The following is a 16,274-nucleotide window of genomic DNA, read 5'->3' as shown; positions in this document are numbered from 1 at the left end:
AATTTCAGTAATTATTTTTATGTCTTGTTTACGACATGCAATGTCAAAAAAACATGAGTTTTGAGTTGTCTTAATAGTCAAACAGATTCCAAAATATATTGTACATTTTTTTCGTCCTAAAGGTTAAAGTGCTGTAAGGTTTGTAATATTTATATTTTGAGATTGATGGCTGGAAGTAAAACTATTAAAGTGATTATTATATAATAACATTTTCAACCAAATATTCGGTTATCTAAAAGAAGTAAAATCCTGACATTAAAACAATATTTTGCTTTAATATTAACATTAAAAACAATATTTGGCAGTCTGTAATTGCCTTCAGCGTATGAATGTCCTCAGCCATTTTCCGGACAGATTTAGGTAAAATGACCAAAATCTGCAAATGAGACATTACTTTTTCATTAAAACTTTGTATGGGTATTTTGTGAGATGAGCTGAAGTGAATGTTAACCTTCCATACCATAGACCTGAAGGTCATGGGGACTGAATTTGTGAAGTTTTACCAAAACAGGGGGGTGCGGACTATTCCATCTCAAAGTCTTATATGCGCATTCACCCCTACTTATTGTTACAGCTTGCTGTTCGAAATAATTTCTATTAAATTTTCTAAGAGAGTTAACTTTTGAAAGTATTTTGTGTGTATTTTAGGGGAATGTTATAGAATAAATGCAACTTTACACTCGCAATTACTATTATCAACCACTTTCCTACTTGAATATAAAAGCAATGCTTCTTTGATTCAGACTCATCAATATACTTAGTGCTAAATCTTAATAAAGTTTTAAATATAATTTACATTACGATCTTTATTTACTTCCTTATGTATTAGTAGCAAGGCTGCTTATAAGCAGTTTTGCAATTTTTAGAAGATAATTATTCACCGCAGCAGACATATTTTCACCCCCTGAAAACATAGCTGAATAAGATAACGGTCTTTTTTGCTAGGAATGGCTCATTTGCAAATAAGGCCATTGTAACGACCATAGAATTTGCGAAATGCTGACTTCAAACACGACTATTAAAACCCCTTTAAAATCAACGTATTTGTCAGTAGGTTCCTTCGATTAAAATTGATCATACACAGAACATGCTCTCCATATATCAAATACGTTTTTTAATTATACGCCCGTCATTAGACGGGACGTATTATGTTATGGCGCTGTTCGGCTGGCCGTCCGCCCCAGTCTTGTTTTTTCGGACTTTTTTCCGTAACGGATGCATGTACAACTATGAAATTTGGTCACAATATCTCCCTCAAGAATTGTAAGAGTGGGTTTGCATTTCAGTTGAATTGGTCCATCCTTGACCTCCTTTAAGTCTATAAGTAAGTCGAATAGTTTACCGGGCTTTTCTTTATCATGGATAAAGATATTACCCTGAAATTTAGTCAAAGGTTTCCTTTTGGAGGAATACAAGTTCAGTTTGCATTTCAGCTGGATTGGTCCATCCATGGCCTACTTTTCAGCTAAAAATAGGTCAAACAGTTTTCCAGGTTTTTTTTCATTACGGATACAAATATTGCCCTAATATTTAATCATAGGTTTCCTCTTGGAGGAATACAAGTCCAGTTTGTTTACACATCCGTGACCTACTTTTTGGAAAAAATAGGTCAAACAGTTCTCCGGGTTTTTTTTTTCATTATGGATACAGATATTGTCCTGATATTTAGTCAAAGGCTTCATCTCAGAGGAATACAAGTTCAGTTTGCATTTTAGCTGGATTGGTCCATCCTTGACCTACTTTTGGACTAAACATAGGTCAGCAGTATTCTGGTCAAACAGTTTTCCGGGCTTTTTTTCATTATGGATACAGATATTGCTCTGATATTTAGTCAAAGGTTTCCCCTCAGAGGAATACAAGTTCAGTTAACATTTCAGCTGGATTGGTCCATCCTTGACCTACTTTTGGACTAAAAATAGGTCATAGTTTTCCAGGCTTTTTTTCATTACGGATACATATATTGCCCTGATATATAGTCAGGCTCGGAGGAAGACAAGTGCAGTCAACATTTCAGCTGGATTGGCGCACAATAGCCTACAATACTTTAGGGATAGAAGTAGATCAAACAGTTTTCCAGATTTGTTTAGTATGGTCACAGATATTGCTCAGAAATTTAGTCACAACCTCCCTTTCAGAGAAATACATCATCAGTTAACATTTCAACTTAATTGGTGCAGCATGACCTACTTTAGGGCTAAAAGTAAATGAAATGGTTTCCTGGACTTTTTATCATCATGGATAGATATTGCACGAACATTTTGTTTCAACCTCACTCTCGGAAAAATACATTATCAGTTCAGCCTGTCCGACGGGCGTATATTGTACCGTTTGCGGTACTCTTGTTTCTTTGTTTTATGTCCCGTCGAGAAAGGTTCACTCATATTGAGGCGTCACCAGCTGTAGGTGAAGTACTTGAAATGTATACCTAGGCTTAGCGCTCAGAGCCGTTACAGTGAGGGTTCTTTAACATGCCAACGTCTGTCGCGACACGGTCATATCCGAAACACCCGTGTTCTAACTTCTAAATGTCGAGTGTCTAGCGAAGGAACAATCACTGCTTATGTTAACGTCTTATGTTCGAGCGGCCCTCGAACTCGTGACCTCCCTGTTACGAAGCGAATGTACTACCATTGAGCTACCGCGATTTGTCGCACTCTTGGGGATATTGGAGATTCGGTCCAAGTAAAAAAAAAACTGGATTCTGATAAATGAAAACTGTTTTCAACCCTTAAGAGATTTCGCTTTTCACTTGGGGACTCTATAGTTCACACATTAACTAACCAGTTAAAAAGGATATAGCGTCTTAGGTCAAGAGAACTAGACCCTGATGTAGGAAATGGGTGACCTTGTTTTTCCCTTTCATCTGAAGTAACCATCATTCATGTAGAAACTTGCCATGGGACGAGAATGACCGATATCGATTTTGGGATAAATGGTAAAAAAAACAAAAAAACCCCAAATGAACAGTGACCACTTCGAGTAGTCATAGATGCATACACACCTTGCGATGAGGGCACTCTCATCTACTTCGAGGTTACTTTTTCCACAAGAATGCGATTTTTACAGAAAAATCTGAATACTTTTTAAAAAATATACATGAGATGTTATGATTTTTACCTGTTTACGTATTTTTAACTTCTGTGTCCCTCGGATGGGACGTTTAAGGGTGCCCCATGTCAAGGATCACAGCCCCTTTGACATTTAAAAAATTAGGCTCACTGAGGACCGTCAGGGAAACTCAAACACTTGCAACCAAACATATTTCAATTAGTTCACCGCTGTAAAATGACTGAAATAGTGCCAAAAACGGTGTAAAACCACAAACAACCAATCATATTATATTAGGTAAAGATCCGGACTCCATGAATTATCAACATTTAAATAATTCTAAATCGCGACATATTTTTAATTTAATGGATTAATTCAACCTTATTTAAAGATGTGAAAATAATCCAAAGTTAAACAGGTACAAGTGTATAAACGTGGGAGTGTAATTCCATTAAACTAGACAGGACTTTCCCTTTTCTCCGAATCAATGCCTGGTTTGCACCTGCACAAAACACGAAAACAACTACCATTCACTAATGTACTTTAAAGCTAATGAAATTAAAACTACACTAAAATAGTTAGTGCCCAGTGAGGCATTTAAATGGTATATATTAAACTTCAGACTGTAGTACTGAACGTCTAACGCATTTTTACTTAAGATAATTAGCAACAAAGATACTGGGGGAAATAAACTTGTTTATATCCTAATGAATTACTCAGAGCAAAATGGAATACCCTGATAACAAATCTTGATAGACATTGAAACGGCACTTGACTCAATCTCTTGGGACTTTATTTATCACAAACTTCAATTATATGAATTCTTCACCTCAATTAAAGATTGGTTGAAAACCATACATGATGATACAACATACTGTTTTATAAATGGAATAATTTCAGGATATTTGTTATCCTCAACAGGGCTGTAGAAAATGTGACTATATCACTAGATATATTCTTGCTATGTGTTGAAGTATTTGACACCTTAATTAGAAACATAAAGGATATCAAGGGTATCACTTTGGAAGGTGAAAAGGATAAACACTCGCAATAGGCTCATTGTATTTCCTTATGAAGTCTCCCAAACTTTTTTTTGGTTCCTATTCTTCCGCTTCTTGTTCTGCCTCTAACTGTCCGCAGCTGTTCTCCCTTAACCCGTCGATAAAAGTATTAGATAGGTCAATGTATAGGGTCATTCTTTAGAATTAAATTGAATGAAAGTGAGTGGGCTTGTATGTTAGTTACTGTAAATACTTTTTATTTTGTTTTCTGTATAATTAAATTCATAAATTTAAATTTAAAGATAGTCTGGCTCATTCACGTTACAAATACCTAGGTGAATACCCTTCTATTTGTTTTGCTTAGGCTGTGTTTTTCATTAATGCACCTCGTGTTTTGTCATCATATTTGGAATATACATGTACTGTGTTACATGCACATGGGAAAGTTGATTCTGACGTTCTGTTTTCACATTTGCATGCAAAATTGTACTGCACGTCGAAATAGTTTAAAATTTGTCCCCCAAACATTTTTTTTTATTCTCTGAATTACTGCTAGGGAGTGCATTTTGCTTCCTTTCGATGATGAGTTTGAGATGCGCAAAATAGTTTCAGTTATTATACGCCCGTCTTTAGGCGGGATGTATTATGGTACAGCGATGTCTGTACGTCCGTCCGTTTTGGGTTTTCTGTTTCTAATTTCATTTCTCTGTCACATATCAAATTGAAACTTGCTATGTATCTTCTTTGTGGATTACTCAAGATCATATTGCAATTTTGATCCATTTCGACCTCTCTTGCAGGAGTTTGGCCCTTTTATTTGAAAAATATTGTTATATGGAGAGTAGATGATTTGTCCGGCAAACTCCTACCACAATTTTCAAGTGAGGAACATCTTGTTTTACAGAATGCATGGATATTGAAGGTGTGCACGTAGCAATATTTTTATTTTTGAGGTAATTACAAGTTGTTGAACTTAGTCAGTTCTGAGGAAATATTAGAAAGAAAGTACATGAATTGTTCCTTGAACTCCTTCCACAGTTTTCAAGTCAGAGCCATTTGATTTTACAGAGTGTTTATATGGGTATTGAAGGTGTGCACGTGGCAAAGATTTCAATTTTCTTTAATTTTTTAAAGAAAATTACAGGTTATTGAATATAGTAATTTGTTTTGGAATTATTACATAGAGGGTACATAATTTGTCTGTTTCTCCTTCCAGTTTTCAAGTGAGGACATTCTTATTTTACAGAGTATTTGTATGGGTATGGAAGATGTGTATGTAGCAAGGATTTTGATTTTCTTCAATTTTTGAGAAAATTACAGGTTGAACTTCGTCCATTTTGAGGAAATATATTGAAAAAAGGACATGGTTTGTCCTCATAACTCCTCTGACAGTTTAGAAGCTAGGATATTTGAAAATAACTTGAAGTTGTGCATAAAGCAAAGGATTTTGATTCTCAACAATTCTTGATTTTCTTTTACATTTTGAATATTTACAGGTTGGTCGAATTTGGGGAAATATTTTGCACACAGAACTCTTGATTTGTCTATTTACCTCCTGTCAGACACTTTATTCATATTATGCTAAGAATGTCACAACCTGCTCTACAAATTATGGTTGAAGAAAAACACTTAATGTAAGCATTTTCACGGGCGTAATATGTACATGTATCGTTTGCGGTACTCTTCTTATAGTTGAATTTCGATGGTGTTTAAAACAATGTCTTCCTACCCCAATGACACATTTAGTGTTTTTATACGCCCGTCGAAGACGGGACGTATTATGGTATGGCGTCGTCCGTCTGTCTGTCCGGACCTTGTGGGAGGGATACAGACTGAACCATAAGTCCTAGGACTTTACAACTTGGAACATTTAATCACCATGATGAGAGGAAAATGCCTATTGTTTTCCAAGGTCAAAGTCATAGTATCACTTATTAGGAAAACCTTGTGGGCAGGATACAAACCGAACCGTAAGCTCCAGGATATTATAACTTGGTATATTTGATCACCATGATGAGAGGAAGATACCTATTGTTTTTCAAGGTCAGAGGTCAAGGTCGTACTATCACTTTTTAGGAAAACCTTGTGGGCAGGATACAAACCGAACCGTAAGCTCCAGGATATTATAACTTTGTATATTTGATCATGATGATGAGAGGAAGGTGCCTATTGTTTCTCAAGGTCAAGGTCATAGTATCACTTATTAGGAAAACCTTATGGGCAGGATACAAACCGAACCGTTAGCATATTTATGAAGTAGCGCATTCTAAGGTTATCCCTCTTTATATCTTGATATCCATTTCTACAAGCATAATAATGAATTAGCTCACAGAGGACAGTGCTAACTTCACTAAAATATGAATCCCACTAAAATATGTTTTCCTTGAGCAAAATCTACGGGCGAATTATGCCACGTTGGCGTTGCTCTTGTTGATGTTTATATACCATTTAAATCCTTAGTACCCTGTGGGATAATTCTAACATCAACAGACGCTGAATTAAATACTGGCGTGTGGGATCCACATATCCTATTTATAACTGTCTAGAGGATTGAATCTAAGCCAACATTAAAATATTTTCTTTCATAAATTTTCAATAAATACTGTCCATGAAGACTTATATTTCTGGTAATATACACGTCTTCCTTTTTAGAAGTTTTCAATAAATATAAGTAATTAAGCTGCAATAATGTAGCCCTATTCGATTTTTTTATTCTGACGTTTTCGGGACGGGCTACAATTCCATAGGATCTCCGTAATGGTGCAAAATGATTTTATGAATAACCGATAATAAGCTCCGTGTACTAGTTCCAAATGTTGTTTACACCAAAAGAAGTACGAACTTTGTATTTGGGCATGTCTAAGAAAGGAGTTTTTCATTAAACATCGTGTACAACATGCAAAATTCTTCGTCTGCTCCGCCATGCTTGTTATCGCGAGATCTCGTAGGTGGATCTACTGATAAACCTAAACAATGACAATCTGCGCGAATATGTAGTTACTCGAGCCATTCCGACAAAGAAAGGAAAATCATATGGTTACAGAAAGAATGTACACTCTGCTGTTCGTTTTTTAACTTGATATTAAATCTAAACCTTTTTAATACCGACGAAAAAGCTTTCTCCTCCGTACTTGTCCATTGTTGTAAATATTACGTTATATGGCATATGCAAATAATTTGATAATCGGAAGTTGAAACTGCAGTAATCAAATATGACGCACAAATATGAATCGAGAAAATGGAATATATCAAAATTGTTTAAAACGGTAGAATAGAGCGTCAGAAATCGTAGTTTGCAGGTTGTAAATTTATATATTGACTAAGAAACATTATAGAATATCAGTTTATTTACGTAAAGAAAGTCAGCAAATGTTTAGAATGATCGAAAATGTTGCGGGAGTGAATCACTCCCGCATTTGCACCATTACGGAGATCCTAAGGATTTGTAGCACTCTCCCCCAAAAAAATCGGAGAGGGCTACATTATCAATTATCTTCGAAGACTTGTAATATACATGTAACATGTTTCCAAGTCGTACACGTGTCATATGCCTTTTCCATGTGGCAAAATATGGTTACAACGTCTTCTTTGTTTAGAAAGGCATCTCATAAAAGATTCAAGTACTGCAGATTCCCCCAAAAACGTGAGGGATTCATTTTCGCGTGAGGCATCACTCACGAAATGAAATTATTTGTTTTTACTTTTCTTTTTTGCAATACGTGCAATGACTCTTGATTAACATAACACACGCGCATTCATGTTCACGCGAATCGACGTGTATGAGCCATTTCGCCATATTGAGTACTCCGGTAAAATAAGGAATGCTATATTATATCAAAAAACCACATTGTGTGTGTATTCGTTTGAATACTGCTTGTTTCAAGAAACCATATTTATCGTTCGTCAATCATGCATGCGTGCCATGGTTTTACAGATTGGTGAAAGCGACAGGTCGAATAGGATACTTGTTGCTCCTCCTAGGCACCTTATCCCACCTCTGGTGTGTCCAGGGGTCCGTGTTTGCCCAATTATCTATTTTATATTGCTTATAGGAGTTATGAGGTTGATCGCTGTTCTTATCTTCACCTTTTGTTTCGATCAGAATAATTATAGTCTTTAATATATAATTTATACACTACAATTACCGGCCCTTTTAAGATTTGAGTCATTATCCCTTCGAGAATTCCATTGCGAGTACGGAATTAATCATAAACAAAATTTCAATTCGCCACAAATTTAAAACGGGTTATGTTCGTGGCCACATGTCCTTAACTACTTTGATAGTCATAATAAATATATATTTCTGCTACAGTAACTTGATCTGAAGAGTCGATGACTGGCGCTGATCATCGGATCAAACGAGCGTTTCGTTTGATCTGGTGATCAGTGTCTGTTATAAATTGATAATATACCTCTTTAAGTATTTTTAGATACACGTACGTTTAAATGATAATGAATGTATTCTTAACCAGCAAAAAGACAAAAATACAGTGCAATTTTTTTCTTTGTACTCCGTCTTGTCTGGATCGAAACGTCTGATGATACATTGTGACGTCATCGATTTCAGAGGTTGGTGATCCAGAAACACGCACATAGAGATAGAGGGGGAGGAGAAAGATATAGCTCTGATGTTCCAGCTTTTTATATATAGGAATCAGTCTGTGCAGATTCGTGTCCGGGCCATAACTTCTTTGTTCTTTGACATAGGCATACCAGGTGGATCACCATGAGACGATGTGTCAAGTACCTTCATGATCTCTATGACCTTGACCTCAAGGTCAAAATTAAAGGGTTTTTTTTACAATGGATTCGTGTCCGGGCCATAACTTTGTTCTTTGACATAGGGATACCATATTTGGCACACAGGTGGATCACCATGAGACGATGTGTCAAGTACCTTCATGACCTCCATATGACCTTGACCCAAGGTCAAAATTAAAGGTTTTTTTGTTTTGTTTTTTTAACAATAGATTCGTGTCCGGGCCATAACTTCTTTGTTCTTTGACACAGGCATATCATATTTGACACATCAGTGCAGTATCACCATGATACGATGTGTCGGGTACCTTCATGACCTCTATATGACCTTGAACTTTGACCTCAAGGTCAAAATTGATTATAGGGTTTTGATATAGTCATACCATAAGACATGTTTGTATCACCATGACACTATGTGTCATTTACATTTATGACCTCTATGACATTGACCTTTGATCTCAAGGTCAAAATTATATATAGGTTTATACCATGGATTGGTGTTCGGACTATATCTTCCATTTTCTTCTACGAAGGCATACCATATTTTTACACTCGGGGAAAGAGGTAATTTATACCTATTAACAACATCCTTTGGGAGATTGGGGTAAGGGGAGGGGGGTATTCTTAGTGAGCATTGCTCACAGTGCCTCTTGTTCTACCGCCAGTAGAGATTAACAAACACTTCATTCAAACCCGGGACAAGGAACGTGTTAAAATGGATTATAATCGAGCATGTCTTAACTTCCATAGGACAGTTGCATTTAATAATGCAAAGATTGTTGATAAATAAATCCAGCCATAATTTGGGTCGAAACATCGGTCGAAGCATGAACCGTCACCGGTTCCGGCATTTACACATTTTCCAGACTCAAAATATTATGGTTTGCTAAGAGAAGTGGATGTAGGCTATGCCAGTCTGCTTCTCTAAAGAGAATAGTTAAATACCAACTTAGATGAAAAATGACTATTTGCTTCCAGAGAAGTTGATTATGTCCTCATATAAAACATGATGGACAACTACCAATAGGTCACTCTGGTGACCTAAAGGGTAGCACAGGACACCAAATGAACAGGCAGACGCAGATGGTGATTCCACCATAAGTTATTTGGAGATTTTTAAAGACATTTTGATTGTAACAATGAATGGTCGATAATTATGTGATGAATGTAACCCACTTTGAAACTTAGATCCCTGATCCAAAATCAATTACAAATTTCATAATTTTGGTACAGACCCCCATCTCATCATAACGTGACACGTACAGTGTCCAGTCATATGTTATTTTGTGATGCCTGAAAAGACTCTGATTTGGAAATAAAGAATCCATCGATGTATGTTACTCATATAGAAACGTCACCAACTGTATGTGAAACTCTACACATTCTGACCTAAGCATGACGCTCAAGAAGCAGTGAGGGTTCATAATCATGCCAATGGCACTGCTGTAAAGGTTTCGACCGCACGACTCATGCTTGTCATATCTTCTTCTCAGCGCTTGGCCAACGAACAAGCACAACTCATTTCATACATCATACGTTTGACGCGGAACTTTCAGGTTGCAAAGTGCCTTGTGTATATAAGGCTACTGCGATGAAGACGCTGGAGCTACTAGTAGCTAATGCAAATCAGTCTTCGTAAGTGTTTGCAATTTCATGTATCCATTGAAGAAGATAACGAGCAGTGATGAAAGGTGAAGATAAACATTGATCAATCTCATAACTCCTGTAAGCAATACAAAATAGATAGTTGGGCAAACAAATTTTCAAAAGATGCGTGATTTAGAGGATAAACCGAATGAATGCTGCCACTAACTGCGTAGCGCGAGGGACTCGTGTGACCCCAAATTGCGTATACAGCAGTCCCTTTTTATATAATACATAAGTGAGGTTAAACCGAATGTTATGGAGAAAAGTCAGCATGCGCAAGTGTACGTTTTCAATGGAACATCGTTCGGCCTTTTCCGTGAAGTCGAGAAAAACTTTCCGACAAGACGGAATTAATTAAACCGGACCGTGGTGATGTGAACTTATGTATAAATGCTACATAACAGTGTAGAACGTGACCGTACATGGGGATAAAGGTCGGTTTCCTCGTGCACAAATCTCTTCCCTGGTACATATTATCTGGGTTCTCTCTTCCACCAATAAAATATGGGTGCCACCAGATAACTGAACAATTGTTGAGTGTGGCGGAAAACATCAATCAATCAATCGTGCACAAGTACATGTTCATCGAAATCAGTGGTGTTTTATAAGAGCAACAAAAGAATTTTAAGTGGGGATGCAAGCCAAGTTTATACCTTTATCGCCTAAGAAAGGGGGTGTTTGATGATTGTGAAATTGCAAAACAATAGAGCTTTTGTTTTAAAAAAGAAGAAGAAATATTCAACCAAATAGGGGGTGCAACCCCCGTATCTACCCCTCTCTAGATCCACAACTATCATTGGTTGCGTAATCATTGGATTACGTTAATTCATTATTTGCTTGTAGGAGTTATGAGATTGATCACCGTTCGTTATCTTCACCTTGCATTAGATCAGATTTGTCGTCTGTGGAATTTGAACTTAAATGTCTAAATAAAATAAAAGGATGACTCTGAATTCTAAGGTTAATCATAACGATCGAATCTACAAATATTTTAAATCCGTTAGGCCTATATTTATCATTACAGCTATAGTAACAGGACTTAAAATGAAATATTTGCACGTTTCATGATTTCAAAATTTCCACGTGTTGCAGTTCTTTTTTAAAGGACAGCATCTTGTTAAATCAGATTATTCATCAATCATACGAGGAACTCAGTCGACAGAGTGCTAGTTCTTAAATTCCTAAATATTCGCGAGGAATATACTATCGCGTAATTTCGCGAAAAACATCACGTGATCGCGAATCAAATTACTCACTTTTATCTTTATATTGCTAAAATACACTTAAAGACTCCTGATCAACAGAGAATTCGCGAATTTATGTTATCGCGATTTGACGAATACGAGTCATTTCGCGATATTAAGTACTCGCATAGAATAAATAATCTCAGTATATTTGAACTGAAAGAAATCACAAACTTTTCGATTGGACTCGATTTCGATTTTAGCCATTCAATTCGATTATTTGAATAGTATCTTGGTTACTCAACATTTACTTTTACTCACAATCATCATCATACACACCTGTACACAAACACTACAATTACTGTGAAGACCACGTTTTATAAAGATTTCAAAAATCAGAATTTAGTTTTAAAAAGAACGAATTTTAAACATCATTCACTAGACTAAAATAACAAATTTCTTTAACAATTTAAGTAACTTAAACTTGAGAAACTTCTAGATATTAGATATATGATATCACAAATACAATGCACAAATCCTGAAAGCATGATATGCTAGTTTGATTCAAGAAATTATTTAACCTCTCGATGACACTCGTTCCAAGATTGCAACAAATTATTTGGAATAATCAAAACAAACCATTAAATGTTTTCTAATCTTTTACTACCTATCTAAAACCAAATACTCCCTATCTTTAGATTTAAGTGACTTGGGGGATGTTTGAGCACTAGAATGTCATCATGCTTTCCCATCGTGTTTGTTTTATTAATCTAAGTATTGATTGGACGTTTTCTAGCCAATCAGACATGCCGATGAAAAGTTAAAGGAAGTAGATAGATAACTTGTACATATTCTATTTTTTTTTTTATATTGAACCGAGCCGTTTTGAATCGAGAATCGATTTACGTCCCCCTTGTCCTCAATTTATACTTCATACCAATTTTGAAAAGAATTGAAATGGTTCTTATCAAGAAGTTAAAAATTTTCAGTTGTTAACATAAACAAGAGGTACTGTGAGCAATGCTCACTAAGAATACCCCCCGCTTACCCCAATCTCCCAAAGGGTGTTGGTAATAGGTATAAACTACCTCTTTTCTGAGTGTAAAAAACAAATGGCATGACAAACCGAACCATATTGCTACTTCGATGTCCAGTGCGCGTGACCTTTGACCTTTTGACCCCAAAATCGATAGGGAACATCTTCATCCCATGGGTAGTCCATATGTATGATATGGTGACTGTAGGGGGAAAGGATAACGCTTTAGAGCCCGGAAACCATATTGCTACTTCGATGTCCAGTGTGCGTGACCTTTGGACCCCAAAATCGATAGGGAACATCTTCATCCCATGGGTAGTCCACATGTATGATATGGTGACTGTAGGTGGAAAGGATAACGCTTTATAGCCCGGAAACCATATTACAACTTTGATGTCCAGTGCGCTTGACCTTTGATCTTTTGACCCCAAAATCGATAGGGAACATCTTCATCCCATGGGTAGTCCATATATATGATATGGTGACGGTAGGTGGAAAGGATAATGCTTTAGAGCCAGGAAACCATTGCGTCTACAGACGGACGGACGGACAGACATACGGACAACCCGATTCCAGTATACCCCCTCCACAGCTTGTTGCGGGGGGTATAATAATCACTGACCATTTTGGCCCACCCTAATACTTAAACCTGGGGTCATGAAATTAACAACTTTGATAAAGGACTACCTGCTCATTATGAATATCCATTTAATTTCAATTTAGTATCAATATCATTACAGAAGATGTATTTATAATGTTTAACACATATCCACTATATACCAAGTTTGGTGACGCCCTCGAATGTCTATCTCTACCCAGGGGTCATGCAAGTTTGGTAAAGGTCATTCCTACTCTACATCACTGCATGTAATTTTTCTTACACATGTGAGGCTGTAGAGAGGATTTTCGAAAACTGGTCAATTTATGGCAGTTTTTCTCCCGTCCTTGTGGCCCAAGGGGTGCAGGAGTCCTAAAATTACAATTTATGTCCCCTTGTCCCAGAGATGCATTTGGGTCACCTGTGTTTACTCAGGTTACCTATAAAGGAGGAATAGAACACGAAGCAGATATTTAAACTGACAATTCACTTTAAACTGGTGACGTTATGAGTAAAATTTAACCCTAAGCATATTAACTATTCTAAGCAACTGTGTGTATTCATTGCATGCTGTAATATCCATCATTTTCTTTGTATGCTTTAATTTCTGTATTCGCGAACTTTCCAGTCAATCATGCATCACCGGTTTTAAAGAAAACCTAAAACAGGAACGTTAGTATCGACTTTGTTGATTTGTCTCCTAAATTCCAAAATAAAAGTGGAAAAGTTTTCCAAGGGTAACATATCGAAGATGAAACGTATCTAAGGAAACCAATGCTTAAATTAAAATATCATTCTATTTTAGGGTGGCGTTTGGGACCTTTCATGTGTAAAGCGACGCCTTTCATCCAGCAGGTATCCGTGTGTGCTTCGGTGAATACATTGGCCCTTATTGCTGTCGACAGGTTTGTTACAAGATATTATCAATCTTCCGCACCTAAAACGTACACAGACTTTCGATGTTTTATACTGAATGTGTTTTTAAATGTTAGCTGCAAAGACCTCATTTTTAAAATTCTAGCAATGCTTGTTCATTTGAACCTACTTATCCTGATCAAAATCTGTTTCAATGCTAGTTTTGCTGTGTGAAATTTGGGTTAATTTTCGTCAATGCAAATTGCTACCGGAAGAGGGTCAACGCTGATTTTAAATCAATCAATTTACTCACTCTACTGTCAAACTAAAATAAAATTTACTATTGTTCCATTCTATTCTTATTGAATCTCTTCAGATTATGGGGCGCATAATCATCCTATCCACATCGAACGGAAATGTTCAAATTGCGCCACACATAAAACATACTTTTAGACGCACTTAAGATAAGAACAGGATTCTATGAACCTTTATAATCAATATTTGGCCAGATGTTTAATTTTCAAGTTATGTTTTCATGCAAACACATTTACCCCGATCATAGAAGATGTTAAAGTACTTTAATGCTCACTGTAGACCAAACTCAATGTAAACGAACCACGTGAATTTTTTAGTCGGTTTTGTCTCAACCAAAATAACATTTGCCATTAGACGAAAATGCAAATATAAGAGTCCTTACTCTGTTATCCCAGAATACCGCAGGTTTTAAACTTCCTGTGGATTATTCCGCAACCTTCTAGGCCGTTGCCTGGAGCAAACGGATGCCATCTCACCTACATCTGGTGGGCTATTAACGATCGTCCACTAAGACGCGCCAATCCCCCTGTATCTTGGAAGACTGTTCCCTAAAAGTGGGTGTCCTACTCCAGGGATACATATTCCACCAGGATTCTCTAGTAGAATACTAGATTGAAACTGGGCTTAGACAGTGACATGGTACCTCAGCTATATCCCCTGATCTTGGAGGTTCGAGATTACTAGACTAAGTCTCGAATTGAACCTGGATTCTGGACCGGGGTTATTTAAGGAGTTTCCAGTATTGGATTGAAGCTAAAAACTTCTCCAAGGGTTTATATAGAATTATCTTGGAGGGAGATTTAATTCGTACAAGTCGTAAAAGTTTTACTTCCCTACGATAATTTGATTCGTATCGATATTTCAGACAAACTTAACACAAGGTACAATATACATGTATTTCCGTTATAAGCGATGTCTTTATAATTGTGTTAAACAAATGACTATCAAGAAAGAGCACATGTACAGAGTTGGTTGGCCTTAAAATGCATCAAATACCACATTAAAGGAAACTGAACAAGGCAAGTCAATACCAGACCAGTCAGCAGAGAGGGATCCCTTCCTCCTTATTCTGAAGATTCGTATCGATCTATCATAAAGGGTTTATTCGTTAATTTTTACATCGTTTCTTCAGGGTATGGGAAACAATAAGTGACCACGCTGAGCACAATTTTATAATTATGTTATACTTAATGAAAAACGTGTAAAAGGATTCCGTGTAGTGTATTTCTAGCATTTAATGGATATAGACAATGCAATCCGGGAATGAATCAATATCTACAATACGTATCTTCCTCTCGGATTACTGACGAGAAAGCATGATTAATATATACTAATAAGGTACATGTATTCTAGTATGGTATCAAAGTAAATAGGATAGTGCAGATGTTTCAATATGAAAGACTAACTACAAGTTGTAATAAGAAATTTTGACTGACATATTTTGAAAGAGATGATTTTTTGTGTGCATAGAATATGGTTTTGTTATGGTTGATAAAGCTGAAATTGCCATGCTCTACGAAATAAAAGGCAATCTCAAAGTCTGGTAATTCCAGACAAGCATTGCGTGAATCGGGACACCAGTGGTATGAAAGGCGAAAATAATAGAGAGTTGGGCGAACACGGAACCCCTGTATATACCAGAGGTGGGATCAGGTACCTAGGACGAGTAAGTATCCCCTATCGACCAGACACACCCGCCGTGAGCCCTATATCTTGATGGGGTAAACGGAGTTATCCGTAGTCAAAATCAGTGTGCCAAGAACGGCCCAACAATCCGCATGAAACATGTCAGACAGCAATTGACCCAATGATAGGTTCTCTTGGCAAATTAG

At 36.7% G+C, this 16,274-nt stretch overlaps 1 protein-coding gene across 1 annotated transcript in view; it reads left to right on the top strand.

Moving 5' to 3' along the window:
• LOC125672437 (neuropeptide SIFamide receptor-like) overlaps positions 1–16,274 on the top strand; it is a 70,551-nt gene that overhangs the window by 19,317 nt on the left and 34,960 nt on the right. The window contains exon 2 of the mRNA XM_048908695.2: positions 14,078–14,177. Within this exon, the coding sequence (XP_048764652.1) occupies positions 14,098–14,177 (80 nt within the window). The 5' untranslated portion in view covers positions 14,078–14,097. The remainder of the gene's footprint in view (positions 1–14,077; positions 14,178–16,274) is intronic.

The sequence above is a fragment of the Ostrea edulis genome, chromosome 4, assembly GCF_947568905.1.
Source record: "Ostrea edulis chromosome 4, xbOstEdul1.1, whole genome shotgun sequence".
NCBI lineage: Eukaryota > Metazoa > Mollusca > Bivalvia > Ostreida > Ostreidae > Ostrea > Ostrea edulis.
Note: the sequence above shows the minus strand (reverse complement) of the source record. Positions and strands in the feature narration are given on the sequence as shown.